General features: G+C 36.5%; 1 protein-coding gene and 2 long non-coding RNA genes across 5 annotated transcripts; all 3 read left to right on the top strand.

Moving 5' to 3' along the window:
• The first annotated feature begins 1,430 nt into the window (after window positions 1–1,430).
• LOC103965773 (ankyrin repeat-containing protein At5g02620-like) lies at window positions 1,431–4,458 on the top strand. The gene is made up of 4 exons (XM_009378849.3): window positions 1,431–1,545; window positions 1,896–2,393; window positions 2,645–3,054; window positions 3,268–4,458. Exons 2-4 carry the CDS (start codon window positions 2,045–2,047, stop codon window positions 4,177–4,179), a joined length of 1,671 nt encoding a protein of 556 aa, XP_009377124.2. The 5' UTR covers window positions 1,431–1,545; window positions 1,896–2,044; the 3' UTR covers window positions 4,180–4,458.
• Window positions 4,459–6,547: 2,089 nt separating this feature from the next.
• Window positions 6,548–13,104, top strand: LOC103965774. 3 transcript variants are annotated; one of them, XR_007254117.1, is made up of 5 exons: window positions 6,548–6,842; window positions 10,889–10,967; window positions 11,844–11,928; window positions 12,171–12,257; window positions 12,779–13,104. It is a non-coding gene; the product is annotated as an uncharacterized LOC103965774 (long non-coding RNA). The 3 variants fall into 3 exon arrangements; XR_007254114.1 differs by having other exon boundaries at window positions 12,165–12,257; XR_007254113.1 differs by lacking the exon at window positions 12,171–12,257 and having other exon boundaries at window positions 6,550–6,842.
• LOC125472196 lies at window positions 7,457–9,849 on the top strand. The gene is made up of 2 exons (XR_007254122.1): window positions 7,457–8,031; window positions 9,766–9,849. It is a non-coding gene; the product is annotated as an uncharacterized LOC125472196 (long non-coding RNA).
• Window positions 13,105–14,088: the final 984 nt, after the last annotated feature.

The raw sequence follows: 14,088 nt of genomic DNA, 5'->3' as shown, positions 1-14,088 counted from the left end.
GATTCACATGGCATTGTCTCAAATTTTATCAGGAAATTAACGTCGTTTCCACGAGAAACTCAACAGAACATATACTTCTCCATAAAGCATTTATGTAACTCGGAAAACCCTAATCCATATCCACAAAACGTTGAGAAAGAAAATGGTTTCTGTTACGTAGAGGCAAATTGAACAGCTATCAAAAACACCATTAAGCAGAGACTAATGGAGCAAGTTTGTTTTGATGGGGAAGCCTGATGGATCAAAAGGATGTGAGGGTTTCATATCACTTCATCTCAAAAGCAAAGCATGACTTTCTTTGTGTGGTATAGGTATTAGCTAGTACCAAAAAAAAAAAGAGGTTTAAAGGATAAAGGCTAAAATTTCGGAAGTTGGTTTTGGTTTCAACGTCTTCCCAGAAAAGCTAAAATCCCAAAAGCCAAAAATATCTATGCTGGCTTTGCATGGGCTTATAAGAGCGTTTCTCAAGCATTACTCAAATCTTCTACTTGAATTTAAATATAAGGCAAAATATCTCAAATGCACATAAGACTTAAAACTCATATTTTACTGTGACTCAAATTTGAATTTCAATATGAGATTTGAGTCTAAGGTGGAGCCCATGCCAACTAGGAAAAAATGTTATTCAACCAACAAAAATGAGATTTGAGTTTTGAGTCCAACCATCTTCATTGCACATAAACTGTTTAAAACTCAAATACAAAGTTTTGAGTCTAATGTTTTCTCCTCCAATGTAAAAACTCAAATCTGAAAACTCATTTTGAGTTTTAAAAGTCAAATCTTTGCATTGGAGAATAAAATGAAAATACATAAATCCACATCTTTTGAGACCCAAATATAAGAATATAGGTTAAAGTTTGAGTTTTTGCATTGAAAATGTAAAACTACTTTATAATGTCAATTGATTTTATAATAAAACCTCGACTTCTTCACTAACTCATAATTAGAAAAGAAAAAAAATTATGTAACGTTGCGCATCAGAGTTACTCTAGCCATAGACTGAGAGGTCATGGATGGTCAAATTTCCATACCTTGATACCAAAAACACGATTGCTCACTTTCCAAAACCAGTAAAATTCTAAGTGGAAATGGGAGGGTAAAAATGAAGGCCACCTGCTTTGCAATGAAGCCGGCTTCTCCTTTGGCTGCACACAAAACCCCCTCTCTTCCTTCTTCTTCTTCTTCTTCTTCTTCTTCCATCCCTTGGCAAAGAGATTTTCAGTATGTTGAGAATACAGTCCGATACATAAAGTATTATAATACAAGTAGTTGAATACTTGAAAAAAAAAATTTCAATCACTTGTATTATAATATTTAATGTACCGCACCCCCGTATTCCGATCACAAAAAGAATTTCTTCCTCTAGTGAATCTGTCAACGTCACCTTTTTATAAAGAGTTGGATTTAACTGGAGCTCCACTCGCTCAACCCTCCAATTGTTGGGCTCTCACTATTCGCACTTGAAACTTTCATACTTTCTGGGTCCTTCAAAGTAGTAAGAAGTTCTGCTCTGAGTTCTAACAACCCCCCAACTGCACAAAACTAGTAAGTCCATGCTTTTGTTTCATAAAGTTCAATTTGTTAAAATTAATTTATTATTAAATGAGTGAGCTTTTTGGTATATACTTAGTGCCTAACTGTAGTTTTTATCTTTTATTGGATGGCTAGATAGATATGTAATTAGGCAGTATATATATTTGATTTCCCACTGCAGATACAGTTTCAACTTTGCTTCATTTTAACTTTCGTTCTCGTTTTTTGCCCTCTTGTAATGACCTTTGGATCATGCAAAGAAATGTGCATAGAAAGTTAGAGAGAGAGAGAGAGAGAGAGAGAGAGAGAGAGAGAGTGTTTGAGAATTGGGGTTTAATTTATTTGAATTATTCTGGGTGCAGGAGGAAGATGTCTGGGTGTGTGTTGTGGTTATCAAGGAACCAAATTTACAGATTTCCCACGTGCAAACTCATGGAGATTTAATCTTCTAGGTTGCCTTGTCTTCCATGGTGAAAAGAGAAAAAAAGCTTCAAATGTTAGACATACAGAAATGGAATTGAATACAACGGAAGCTCCAGTGAGGCAGCAAAGCTTTGCTGGGAAGAAGATGACTAAGCTGTTGACAGGAAAGCGCGACAATGGTCCCTTGCATTTGGCAGCTAGAGCAGGAGATTTAGGACTGGTTGTAGAAATCATGTCTAATTGTGGGGAGGAGGAGTTGAATGAACTGTTGTCGAAACAGAATTATGCGGGTGAAACCGCCTTGTATCTGGCTGCTGGTTGTGGATATGTTGGTTTGGTTAAGGAAATGATGAAGTACTATGATGTTGGTGCAGCTAGTATCAAAGCTGGGAACGGCTGTGATGCATTTCACGTTGCTTCCAAGCAAGGGCACTTAGGTTAGTCTCTATCGATGTTTCGAATTTTTGTTAACCCTAATCTGTAATTGTTCCTTGTGAATTGCTATGCATAAGCTTAGACTGCATGCTGTAATCACAAAAGAAAATCTGGCTTCTTGCGTATACAGTTCGTACCTCATTTGATTTGTGAATTTTGTAGGAGACTAGGAAGGTTTTGTAAACCATGATTGAAATCGATAACATATAACTTATCGAGCGGATCATCTTAAATTGTTCTTTTAATGTTTCAGAGGTACTGAAGATCCTCATGGAGGCGATTCCAGAACTTTCAATGACCGTTGATCGTGCAAACACCACGGCATTGCACATCGCTGCAGCACAGGGACACACTGAAGTAGTAAGTTTTCTTTTGGAGACTGGTTGCAGCTTGATGTCCATAGCAAGAAGCAATGGGAAAACTGCCTTGCATTCTGCAGCAAGGAAGGGGCATTTGGAGGTGGTCCAGGCCCTCTTGAGCAAAGATACCGGAACTGCAATAAGAAAAGATAGTAAGGGCCAGACAGCTCTCCATATGGCAGTCAAGGGACAGAATGTCGAATTGGTGGATGAGCTAGCGAAGGCAAATCCTTCGTCGATAAACGAGGTAGATAACAAGGGAAACACTGCCTTGCACGTGGCAACTGGGAAGGGTCGAGCTCAGGTAATGAAAGTTGTTAATTTGATTTATAATATGCAAATGAAAATCGAACTTCTTTAAGAGACCAAATGAATCAATGCGTGTTACTGAGTTTTCGATCATCACTTAAAGTTGAATTATCATGAATATGTTATTCAATTAGGCTTTGGAACGTGGTATTAAAATAGTTATTTGAATCAATCATATATTTAAGCCCCTGAGATTGGACTTTTACAGATTGTTCGAACGCTGTTAAGTTATAAGGGAGTGGCAAAAACCATCATTAACAGATCTGGAGAATCTGTTTTTGACACTGCTGAGAAATCTGGGCACTCAAAGATTGCCACCATTCTAGCAGAGCATGGGATTCAAAGTGCCAAATCCATGAAGCTGCCGACTTTGAACCCAAATCGAGAACTCAAACAAACTGTAAGTGAAATAAAACATGAGGTGCATGATCAGCTTAAGCAAACGAGACAAACAAGAAAGAAAGTGCATGAAATGGTAAAGCGGCTCGGCAAAATGCATTCGGAAGGGCTTAACAACGCAATAAACTCCACCACAGTTGTGGCTGTACTCACTGCCACTGTTGCCTTTGCTGCAATCTTCAGTGTCCCGGGCCAATACCCTGACCCTAAAAAACCTCTTCCTGATGGATTCTCTCCCGGAGAAGCAAACATTGCCCCCAAAACTGAGTTCATAGTCTTCTTCATCTTTGACTCATTTGCTCTCTTCATATCATTGGGTGTTGTGGTGGTTCAAACTTCTATTGTTGTCGTAGAGAGGGAGGCAAAAGAGAGGCTAATGGCAGTCATAAACAAGCTAATGTGGATGGCTTGTGTGATGGTTTCAGTTGCATTTCTTGCACTATCATATGTAATTGTTGGAAAAGAAGAAAAATGGCTGGCTGTTGGAGTGACAGCTATAGGGACAGTGATCATGGGAATGACACTAGGAACAATGTGTTATTGGATGGTTGTGCAGCGCGTTGAAGCATCTAAATATCGTTGTCACATTCGGAGATCATCGCTGAGCATCCGCTCACACTCACACTCAAACTCAAACTCACACTCTTGCTCTTTCTCAGTGATATCGGATTCGGAGCTTCTGAACACCGAGTTTAAGAGTAAGAAAGTTTATGCAATTTGAGATGAAGATATCTTACATATAAACTGCCTGGCTCCTAACATGATTTTTGGGGCCTTATATATATATCGATGTAACATAATCTAAAGTATTTTCAAACATACAATGGCAGAATTCATTAGAGTCGTTTTCCAAATGAGATGGGGTGATAACTTTTTTGAGTTCTGTCATGTAGTTTTTGAATTGGATGTACCAAGAACATGTAACGTGGTGTCTCATTCACTTGCTAGGTTTCATTGCCAAGATTGACGCATGAATTGAATGGGATAAAGATTATTATCATGGCTAGGGAAGCTCCAATCTAACTAAGGTTTTAATTAGAGCACAACTTGGTGTTGAAATGACTGGGATGTGGAGTGAATAGCCTCTCTCACACCATGTCAACCATGCATATAACTTCTCTGCCAGTGGTACATGGGCCGATGTACAATGGTGTATAACTGCAGTTGTGACAACTTTGTGCCGAGTCTCCCTTTACTAGAAAAGAAAACATCACAATATGTAATGTTTTCAGTTACAGAACACGCACTCACTATTTCCCCTCCACCATCCTTGTAAGAAAGTTTTGTTCATTCTAACCTTTTTCAACTAAGTAGTGATATTCACATGTCCATTTTTACTTATAACACACCTCTCTCAGTTTCGGCTGTCAATCGAATGAATTGAAGAATACTAATGGCAAAAAATTCACAAAAGTATGTGGAGGTAAAAATAAATGTATGAATATCATTATCCCTTCAACTAAGCTTTAGGCAAAGTTGGGTATTTAGTCCACATACAATATTACTCCAACATCTCAATAGGGTGAAAGAAAGGAAACCTCAGGATGGATCTAGTTTTGAAAAAACACACGATTCCCCCTCAATGTCTCTATCTATTAATATTCATTTGTGTTGGAGATAATTGAGGTGTACATCGGAGAAATGAAGGGTTACAAAAGAGTGAAGCAAGGATGCTGAGAGAGAGATTTTTTTTTGTTTAATTTTGCAACGTATGGCTTTCGTTGCCTTTTAATGAAATTTACCATCCTTCCCTTCTGCCTCCTCGCCTCAATGTCTCTATCTATTAATATTCAATAAAAATATTATAACAAGATCTAAAGTACCCAAAGTATCCAAGAAAATTCCCAACAGAATAATGGAGTTCTTAGGAAAAAAATAGGATTGCAGAAATCACTATAGTAAAAATAAATAAATAAATAAAACCCCTTTGTGAAAACACAATAGGTACCAACCATTTCCCCTTATTTTCTCTTAAAAAGAGGTAAACAAGATAGAAGACAAGGTGAGGGATTGGGTTGGTCTCACAGGAGAAGACAAGGTGGAGAATGGAGGGGGATGAGGGTTTTCTGCACGTAGACAGGAAGGGAGAAAGAAGACGATAGTGTTTGGTTACGAAGATAGCAGATGGATAGTGTTTGATTATGAAGATAGTAGGACTTTGAGAGAGAATTTTATTTGACAGCTGTCAAAATTTAACGGGTCACGTAGGATGGTGAGCAAATTGACCAAAGTACTATCCGATTATTTATGAGGAGAATGACTGAAAGAACAATTAGTACTTACTAAATTTACCAAAAAGAAAATAAATTAGTACTTGCTAAAATCCCTTGTGCGATTCTTAGAGCTCTGACCTCTCCAAATTCCAAGTTTGCGTTACGTAGTTTTCTCAAACACACCAAGAATGAGTTTCCTGCAAGAAATTATATATACCAAAATCCAGTTTTTGGTTACGATCAATAGTGTAGCAAAGGAAAGGTAACTCAATCTCGGTTGAATCAGCCAAAATGAAAAAGGAGGTTTGCTTTGTTTAGGCTTGCGCTTGCCAACTTAAGTGAGAACATAGAATGTTTCACAGGTTTAATGGGATCCCCTAAATCTCTTAATGCTGGTAATTGAAAGGTGTCCCACGAAGAACATTCCAAAAAACCTCCTAAAGTCAAGGCCCGATGAGAAAGGCGAAACATGTTCCCAATAGACTTGAAAGTGAAAGTTAGATGATCAGAAAAGGAAAGGGATATCCATCCGAACAAATTTTCCCTTTATTTTCTTCACAATTTTTAGCATTCTTTTAGATAGTGCAATAAATTGCCAATTTTGCCCATGCTAGACGCGTGGTGGTAAGGGAATGAAGCTTAATTTACGCATGTTAGTCATCTGGGAAAGGAAGTAAGGTGGAAAAGTAAAGCTCTTCCATTTGTTTCCATAGATTTCTCGAGCTCTCTCTCAAGCCCGGAACCCTAGCCTCCGCAAGCGAATCAGGTTCGTCTCTCGCTCTCTCTCTCTCTCTCACATATTTTTTTTTCAATTCGAGACCAAATTTTGATCATCGTTGGAGCTCCCGCTTCCACTTATTTTCTGTTTTTTCTTTTCCTTTCGCCTCTCTCTCTCTCTCTCTCGAGCGTTTTTAATTTTTTTTGTTAATTAAATTACAAATAAGTATTAATGGCCTTCATTTGGTACCAATCAATCAAGTGAGAGATGAGTTGTTTAAATGTTTGATTTGAGTTGTTTGAATGTTTTATTTTACTTGAATTCGAGTCTCCAACTAGAAGAAAGAGAAAGATCTGAATGGGAGCAAGGCAGAACATGGAACAAACGAGTGCATGAGAATTTTATGTTCAGGGGATTTGGGGAAAGGGTGACCAATCATTTGAAAAAACTCAGGTATATGGTTGTTCCTCTTCGAATTACGTGAACATGGCTGTATATTTATTTCTTTTGTGTCAATTATTAGAAAGAATGCACTGGACATTGACATTCTTTTAGACATAATTAACAGGAACATCAAAATGGTTAATTCTACTATGCTCTCATTTATATTTTTCACCTCACAATGTTCCTTTTCCTTCTCTTGGCATGATAATTTGAAATGGTAGTGCATTATAGTAATAGTTATATATTTGATCTATCACTTGGATGTGAAATCCCGTTCATAGTTTTCACTGTTATAATCTACGTATTTGCATTATTGAGATTTTATATTATTTTTTGAGAATTTATATTAATTTATTTGAATTTAGATTTTAATTAAACTAGTTACGAAGTTTAAAGTTTGGAAATTAATTATCTAAAATCCGTACACCTTTCGAGGTCACAATTTATATTTTCGAATAGAGCTCGATCACATGAACGCGTAGGCGCAAACTATTCGTGAAACGGATCTATAACGAAAGAGTTATTAACGTTTAAATTTAGGGACATTTTTGTAATTTTGACCCTCATTTAGAATTCTCCAGATTTTCTGGAGCCATGAGATGTGCCACGTGTGTCATTGGGATGAAAGGAAAAGAAGAGAAAGGAGAGAAAGGGACGGCTGAGATGAAAAGGAGAGAAGAGAAAATGAGAGATAAGGGGAAACGGAAGGGCCAATTAGGAGAGGGGAGGGGAAGGAGCGGCCAATGAGAAAGAGGGAAAGAAGGGGAAAGAAGAAAGGAGGAGAATGAGGGGAACCAAACCGATTCCCCCTTGACCCACAACCCAGTCGTGACCCATGTGTTTCTCTGATGAAATTCATCATTTTTTTCGACGAATTGGGCCGATCTACCATTCCCAATCATCATCTCAACCCTTTCTCTACCATTTCCACATCAAATTCATGAAGATTGGGTTCGAGATTGTGGAGAAATGTACTGGTTGGTGTGATAGGCTTCGGGGCGGTGATCCATCAAATCCAAAGGTAACTCCATCAACAACCACCACCAAAAGGCTTCCCTCAAACTCAGGAACAAAGCTCAAGCAGGTTTGAGGGCGGTGGAGCACCGGAAGTGACGGATTTAAGCACACCCTTTTTAGGGTTTTCGGCAGGTTCGAGGGAAATTGAAGCTTTTCCCGACCAAATTGGGCTTAGTCACAAGTATGAAACTTGTTCCACTCATCGAGATCTACATTTCTGTGAAATTTGGTAATTTTTAGAAATAGTTGAATTTTCCGATGGGTCAGGGCGATCGTTCGCCGCGTGCGGCAATGCATGAGCCGAGACTCCACCTGACCATCCTAGGCTAATTTTGATGCCCCGATTCCATATTTGACATCCATTTAGTGAAATTCTATTGTTTTAGTATAGTTTTTTAATTGACCACCTAGTTGGCCCTCACGAGGTCATTATATGAATTGACAATCTGACCGTTGGATTAGCACCAAACTTAAATATGTAATAGTATATAATATTTGAGGATAGTAGGAACTGATGGATTGGGAATCCGACATAGGGATCTTCCCAAATTGGATTTTTAAGTTTGTAAAACCAATTGTTGACCGCCACTTGGCCTACTTGAATTTAAGATTGGCGGAGATCCGACCGTCGGATTGTGATGAGATTTTAGTATGTTGTTCTATGAGCATAATGTGGACCTTAGGAAGGTACAGGTCCGAAATACGATGTGTGGATCTTCAAATTAAATTGCTAGGGTGTGGACCCCATCATTGACTGAGAGTTGACTTTTGGTCAACATGTCCTGAACCATTTGAATTACTAAAATTATTATTATTAAAGACTTAGTGAGGCTTTACGGACTTGTCTCGGTAAGTGACTTTAATACATGTGATATGGTTATTACCCTGTTTTCTTATATTAGTATCCTTTGTGGATATGACTTGGTTTATAAATGTGTTTTCTATTAAAATGTAATTTTATAATTGGCCATCGATCTATTTTTATTAAATGTAATTTGATTCATGGATTGGAAATATTTGTGAAAAAGTGATTTGAAGTGCATAATGAAAAGTTTGTTAAACTTGAGGGCTAGTAAGGGGTCGTTACCCTAGTGTCACGGGGTTAGGTGACACCGAGTCTACACCATGTAGTAGTGGTACATGGATGGTCCTGCTTGGTTAATCCGCGATAGGAGACCATACTATTTATAGATCGCGCTTGGTTAATCCGCAATGGGCAATCCTTATGGCCATATATACTTAGGAGTGATCATGCTTGGTTAATCCACGATGAGTGATCACTGCTTATGACCCTGCTTGGTTCATCCACGACAGGGGGTCACTAGTGGTCCTACTTGGTTAATCCGTAATAGGAGACCATATTATATTATGGATCGTGCTTGGTTAATCCACGATGGGCGATCCTTATAGCCATACATACTTAGGGGTGATCATGCTTGGTTAATCTGCGATGGGCGATCATTGCCTAACAGATTCGTAAGAGCGACTCTACTTGGTTAATCCATGATTGGGGGTCACTACCTACATGGTTTCTCAGGGGTGGCTCTGCTTAGTTAATCCGCTATGTGGGGCCACTTCTTGTTTGGTTACTTATGTAGGCTTCGGCCAGACTGCGTCCCTCTAGCCTAGTTTTTAACGTATTTATGAACAACAGTTTTTGAGAATCTTTGTTGTTTTAATTAGAAAAGCCATTGGATGTCTAGGTGACTCCTTCAAAGTTTTTAGTGACTTGACTATGATTTCATAAATATAAACTTATATTTTTGATTTATAAACTATGATCGATGGCCTTTCTTTTTATTGAATATCACATACTTGTATTATTATCACTCACCCAAGCTTCGCAGCTTATCCGAGTTCTGATTTACCCAGTGCACCATTCCTATGATTTAGGCACTGATTATACATGTGATAGGTCATGGTAGATTACGAGAAACCGCTTGATATTTTGGTTCCATTGAGTGGTCAGGAATCCTTGCTCTTGCTTATTTCCATAAGGTTAGTCTAGAACCCTAGATTCGAGTGAATGGGAATTACCCACAATAGACCTTGTGAATATAAATTAGATTTACCATGTTATTACTCATAATCCAAGTAAGGAATTATATAGAGTTCCTTAATTAAATTCGTGGAATAATATGTTATCTCATTAATTGATTAATGTAGTTAAATGTTAAAATCATGCATCTTTGATTGATGAATTGATTAATTGACAGGATTGTGGAATGACGTTGGATATGATTATTATTGTGATTATTTTCGTTTATCAATTTGGCTTGATATGTTACATGTTGTGGATGGAAGTATCATGTTGAAAACTTAGTGATTTATATGATGGATGGAATGGAAACGTTGAATGTCAAGTGGGTTTGTTGGGTAACCCTAAACCTAGTAATTTCATGCTTGTTAAGTTCTAATGATTTATTAAGGAATGCTATACTTTTCGATTTGAACATACTACGATAAACGTCGGAGTGTAGTAAATGGTGAACTACAAATGGCTTGATCCCTATTTAGAGTACGTAGACAATCTAACGAGGAGGTTAGATGCAGCCATAAAGCATACAAAAATTACTATGAAATCCGAGTTTTGAGCTATGCTTGTACGTATCCCGGAGGTGGGGTATGTTAGATATACGGATACTTGGTGACGTCACGTGTCGTCTTAGAGGATCGGGACGTGAAATTGGAAATCTGGTAATCATTTGGGCAAACGATGGCGATGTAAGACTAAAATGGGTTCGGTTATGTGTTCATTCAATAATTCCAATAATATTTTTCTTCTAACACTGTTAACTTACTGTAGTGCTTAAAAGATTGTTAAGCATATAGCTTTCAGTGATCTCTGGTCCCTATATATGCACTTTATTTGTATATTAGTTTCACTTAATTGAAGGTTTTGAAAAACTTCATTTAATAAATCCAAAATGTGTATTTCTTTAGAGGCCGTTTGATAACCATTTGGTTTTTAGTTTTAAGATTGAAGTGTTATTTCATTTTTAACGCTTTTAATTGATTCATGTTTATGTTTGGATCAGGAAAGAAACGTTGCTGACTGTGTACCTGTGACGATGCAACATTGATACGCTTCTGTGTCAATTTGGCTTCAGTTATTTGGTAAGAGAACTTACTTTAATCGCCGTGCTGACATTCGTGTCCTTATTTTGTGTGTGTGTGTGTGTGTGTGTGTATGGTCAGAAGAAGCTTTTCTGTTTTTGGATGGTTGTACTTTGTATGCAAGTGAGATTTTGGATTCACTCAAACCGAGTATTGAGTTAGGTGAGTTTTACGATTTTCTTACATTTTTCTTTGTTGGATTTTTGTACTTTGTATGCAAGTGAGATTTTGGATTTACTCAAAGCAGGCATGGAGTTAGTTTAGGTTATACGTGGTGATGTGCTCCTAAAGAGAGAGAGAGAGAGAGAGAGAGAGAGAGAGAAGAGAAGGATAATATATCTCCATATGGTATAACATATGTTTAAGATAGGAAAAAATTGGTGCCGGGCTTTGCTGGTTGGTGAAAAAATATAATTTTGGAGATGTCAGCAGGTGCTTGCAGTGTGGTTTAGTTCAGGGGAGATCTGAGGGTTGAAGATAACCTAGCTTTGGCAGCTGCAGTGAAAGCAAGAGGTTTGCCTCCATTGGATCTACTGCCTCCGTTAACAAAAACTCACAATCTGTTTAGATGTGGGGTTTCAAACCAACCGTGGTTTCGAAAAAAATGTCAATCTTTATTATTCATAGGGTGTTATCAATCTTTATAAATAGTGTGTTTCAAACTAAAAAAAAAAAAAGTCGAAATGTTTGTTATTACTGTATGTGATTTATAATATTTGTCTCTGCCGTATATTTTTCTTTCTTTTTTGTTCAGTGAAAAATGACATAGCCTTGGTTTATATATGCTTCATGTATAGCCATGTTAGGGTTTCTTTGGTTAATTTGAAGTTTTTCATATTAAATGTAAAGCTTAAACTTTGTGATTTCTTGAAATAGATGAGAGCATATTTTGCACCGCACATTCTCACTAAACCAGTGTACATGAGCTGCAGAGGGTTGTTGTTAAAATACAAAAAGAAAGGTGAGTCATGGTATCAAGTGGTATGAAATTAAAATATTAATATCTTTGTTAGTATTTTCTGATGTTATTACAACAGTATCGATATTATCTGGCAGTTTTCTTTTGTTTGAATTTCTTTTTTGTGGTTTTGGATTTACAAATGGTTTTTCTATTCAAATTTTCTGTATGTGATTTTGGGGGTTGGATTTGTAGCCTCCGATTGTGTATGCAGGTGTTTAATTTTGTTTTGTTTTTAGTTGCAGGAGACTTTTGTTTTTTTTTTTTGTGCTTTTGGGGGCTTTTGTTTGCAATTTTGGAACCGCTCTCTGCTCAGGCCTATGATAGCACTGGTGAGCTTCCCTTTCAAAAAATAAAAATCACTTTGGTAAATAGGATTTATGAAATGCTTAATTTGGGTTTGGGGTTGCTTTTTTCTCATGATAAAAATTGGTGTGTGCCATCTGGAACTGTTATTGGGCATTTTGAGGTTTGTTGCAGTAAAGGGTTTAAGGTTATTGGCGATGTGATATCGTGTTAGGGTTTTTGAAAGTTGGCTTATTTTGGAATTAATGATTTTATGCGTCATTAAGTTGGTAAAGAAGGCTTTCAAATCAATTTTTTTTTCACAGTTCAAACTATTGATTAGTTGATAGAGAGCAAGGTTTTCATTCTATTTGTAAAATTTAGTCAAAAGCTTTTTTAACAACTATGATATAGTTTGATTTCAATTCATAATTTACTTATTTTGTTAAATTTAAGCTTGAATCTATTAGTAAATCTTTATACTTTATGTTCAAATACATATATAATCCTGTATGTATAGTTTTTGTAATGTTGTTAAGCATTATCAGTGTGTTCTTTTTGTGCGTAGAGGGTGAAAAGCGTGCTGTTTACAGAGGCAAAACAAGAGACATCTTCTACTTCATATGGGAAGAAGAGGTTAGTTTGATTGTGATTGCTTTTATGATTTGGTTAAGTTCGAAGTTAGTTGGCTTACGTCTAATTAGTCGTTTGCATTGTTTGCACATGTAGTTGTTTTGTAACTTAGTTGATTTGGGTTTGTGCAGTTTTTTTTCTCCATAGTATGCATATTCACTGTTATTCACCAGATATTTAACAATATTTTTTTCTTGCATTTTTTCCCACGCTGAATTGTGAAACGACAAGCAATATAAACATATGAATTTTGTTTCTTCATTGTTAATCTGTTGAGTCTAGGGATAATTTGAGCTTTTACATTCTTTTGAACATTTTTCATATTTGACTTGCAGGATCACTGTCACTGTACACCTTTCTGCAACTGTTTCTTCTTTCTATCTCCCTTCCTCTGTGTAATTTTAGTCAAATTGAACTACTTTTTTTAACTTCATATTTAACTAAAGTGCTCAGAACTTAGTTAAATGAAATTTTACTTTGGTTTGATGACATTTAGGTTGTTCGGTGTTGAGTTCATGATTATTAGGTCCACAATCATTGCATACATGATCTTTTATATGTTTTAACCAGAATATGTCATAAAATTTTCAATTCCGCAACAATATGCAGATCACATTTCCACAGCAACACACGGGTCATACTTTCTATTTAGTTACTAATTAAGAGCTCTGCATATTGTTGGTAATTTGTAATATATGCATACAGAAAGAGAAGGTATGTTAATAAACTAGTATATGTATAAAGAACTTATGACCTATTCTTCTAATCATGTATTAGAAAGAATTTTGAAAATCGATTGTATTTTCCTTTGAATCATGTATTGGAAAGAATTTTAAAAATTGATTGTATTTTCTTGTGTATATCTCTCTCGTTACGAGATCTAGTCAACGCGATAGCTAAATCTCATTTTTTTTTTCAAGGACAAACATGTCAATGTAATCGTGGGGAACTGAGTTTCTTGTTATATGTGCTTGGATTGTATGAATGTATGTATTTCCCAGTCATGTGAAAAATCTAGCAGACAGTTTCTCAAATGGATGTTTAGTCAAAACCAACAGAAAGAGAAATGGGATTGCTAAAAGAGCAGTGCTATTCACAAATTTTTTTTTTTTTTTTTTTACACATTTTTGTTAATTTTTGTTCATTAATCTTTTTCAATTCATTTGATTCGATAGTTGAAAATTGAGATTTGTGTGTGAAAGGTAAAAAATGAATATGTAGATAGCACCACTGTACTAAAATGTT

The sequence above is a fragment of a genome, unplaced genomic scaffold (assembly GCF_019419815.1).
Source record: "Pyrus x bretschneideri cultivar Hongxiangsu unplaced genomic scaffold, Pyrus_bretschneideri_v1 Contig11, whole genome shotgun sequence".
Taxonomy (NCBI): domain Eukaryota; kingdom Viridiplantae; phylum Streptophyta; class Magnoliopsida; order Rosales; family Rosaceae; genus Pyrus; species Pyrus x bretschneideri.
This window is presented reverse-complemented; position numbering and strand designations above follow the sequence as displayed.

Excerpts from the sequence above, each read along its gene's own strand:
- LOC103965773 (XM_009378849.3), top strand. The coding sequence starts at position 2,045 with ATGGAATTGAATACAACGGAAGCTCCAGTGAGGCAGCAAAGCTTTGCT. Across the intron at positions 2,394-2,644 it reads TTCCAAGCAAGGGCACTTAG|AGGTACTGAAGATCCTCATG; the intron begins GTTAGTCTCTAT and ends TTAATGTTTCAG. Across the intron at positions 3,055-3,267 it reads CTGGGAAGGGTCGAGCTCAG|ATTGTTCGAACGCTGTTAAG; the intron begins GTAATGAAAGTT and ends GGACTTTTACAG.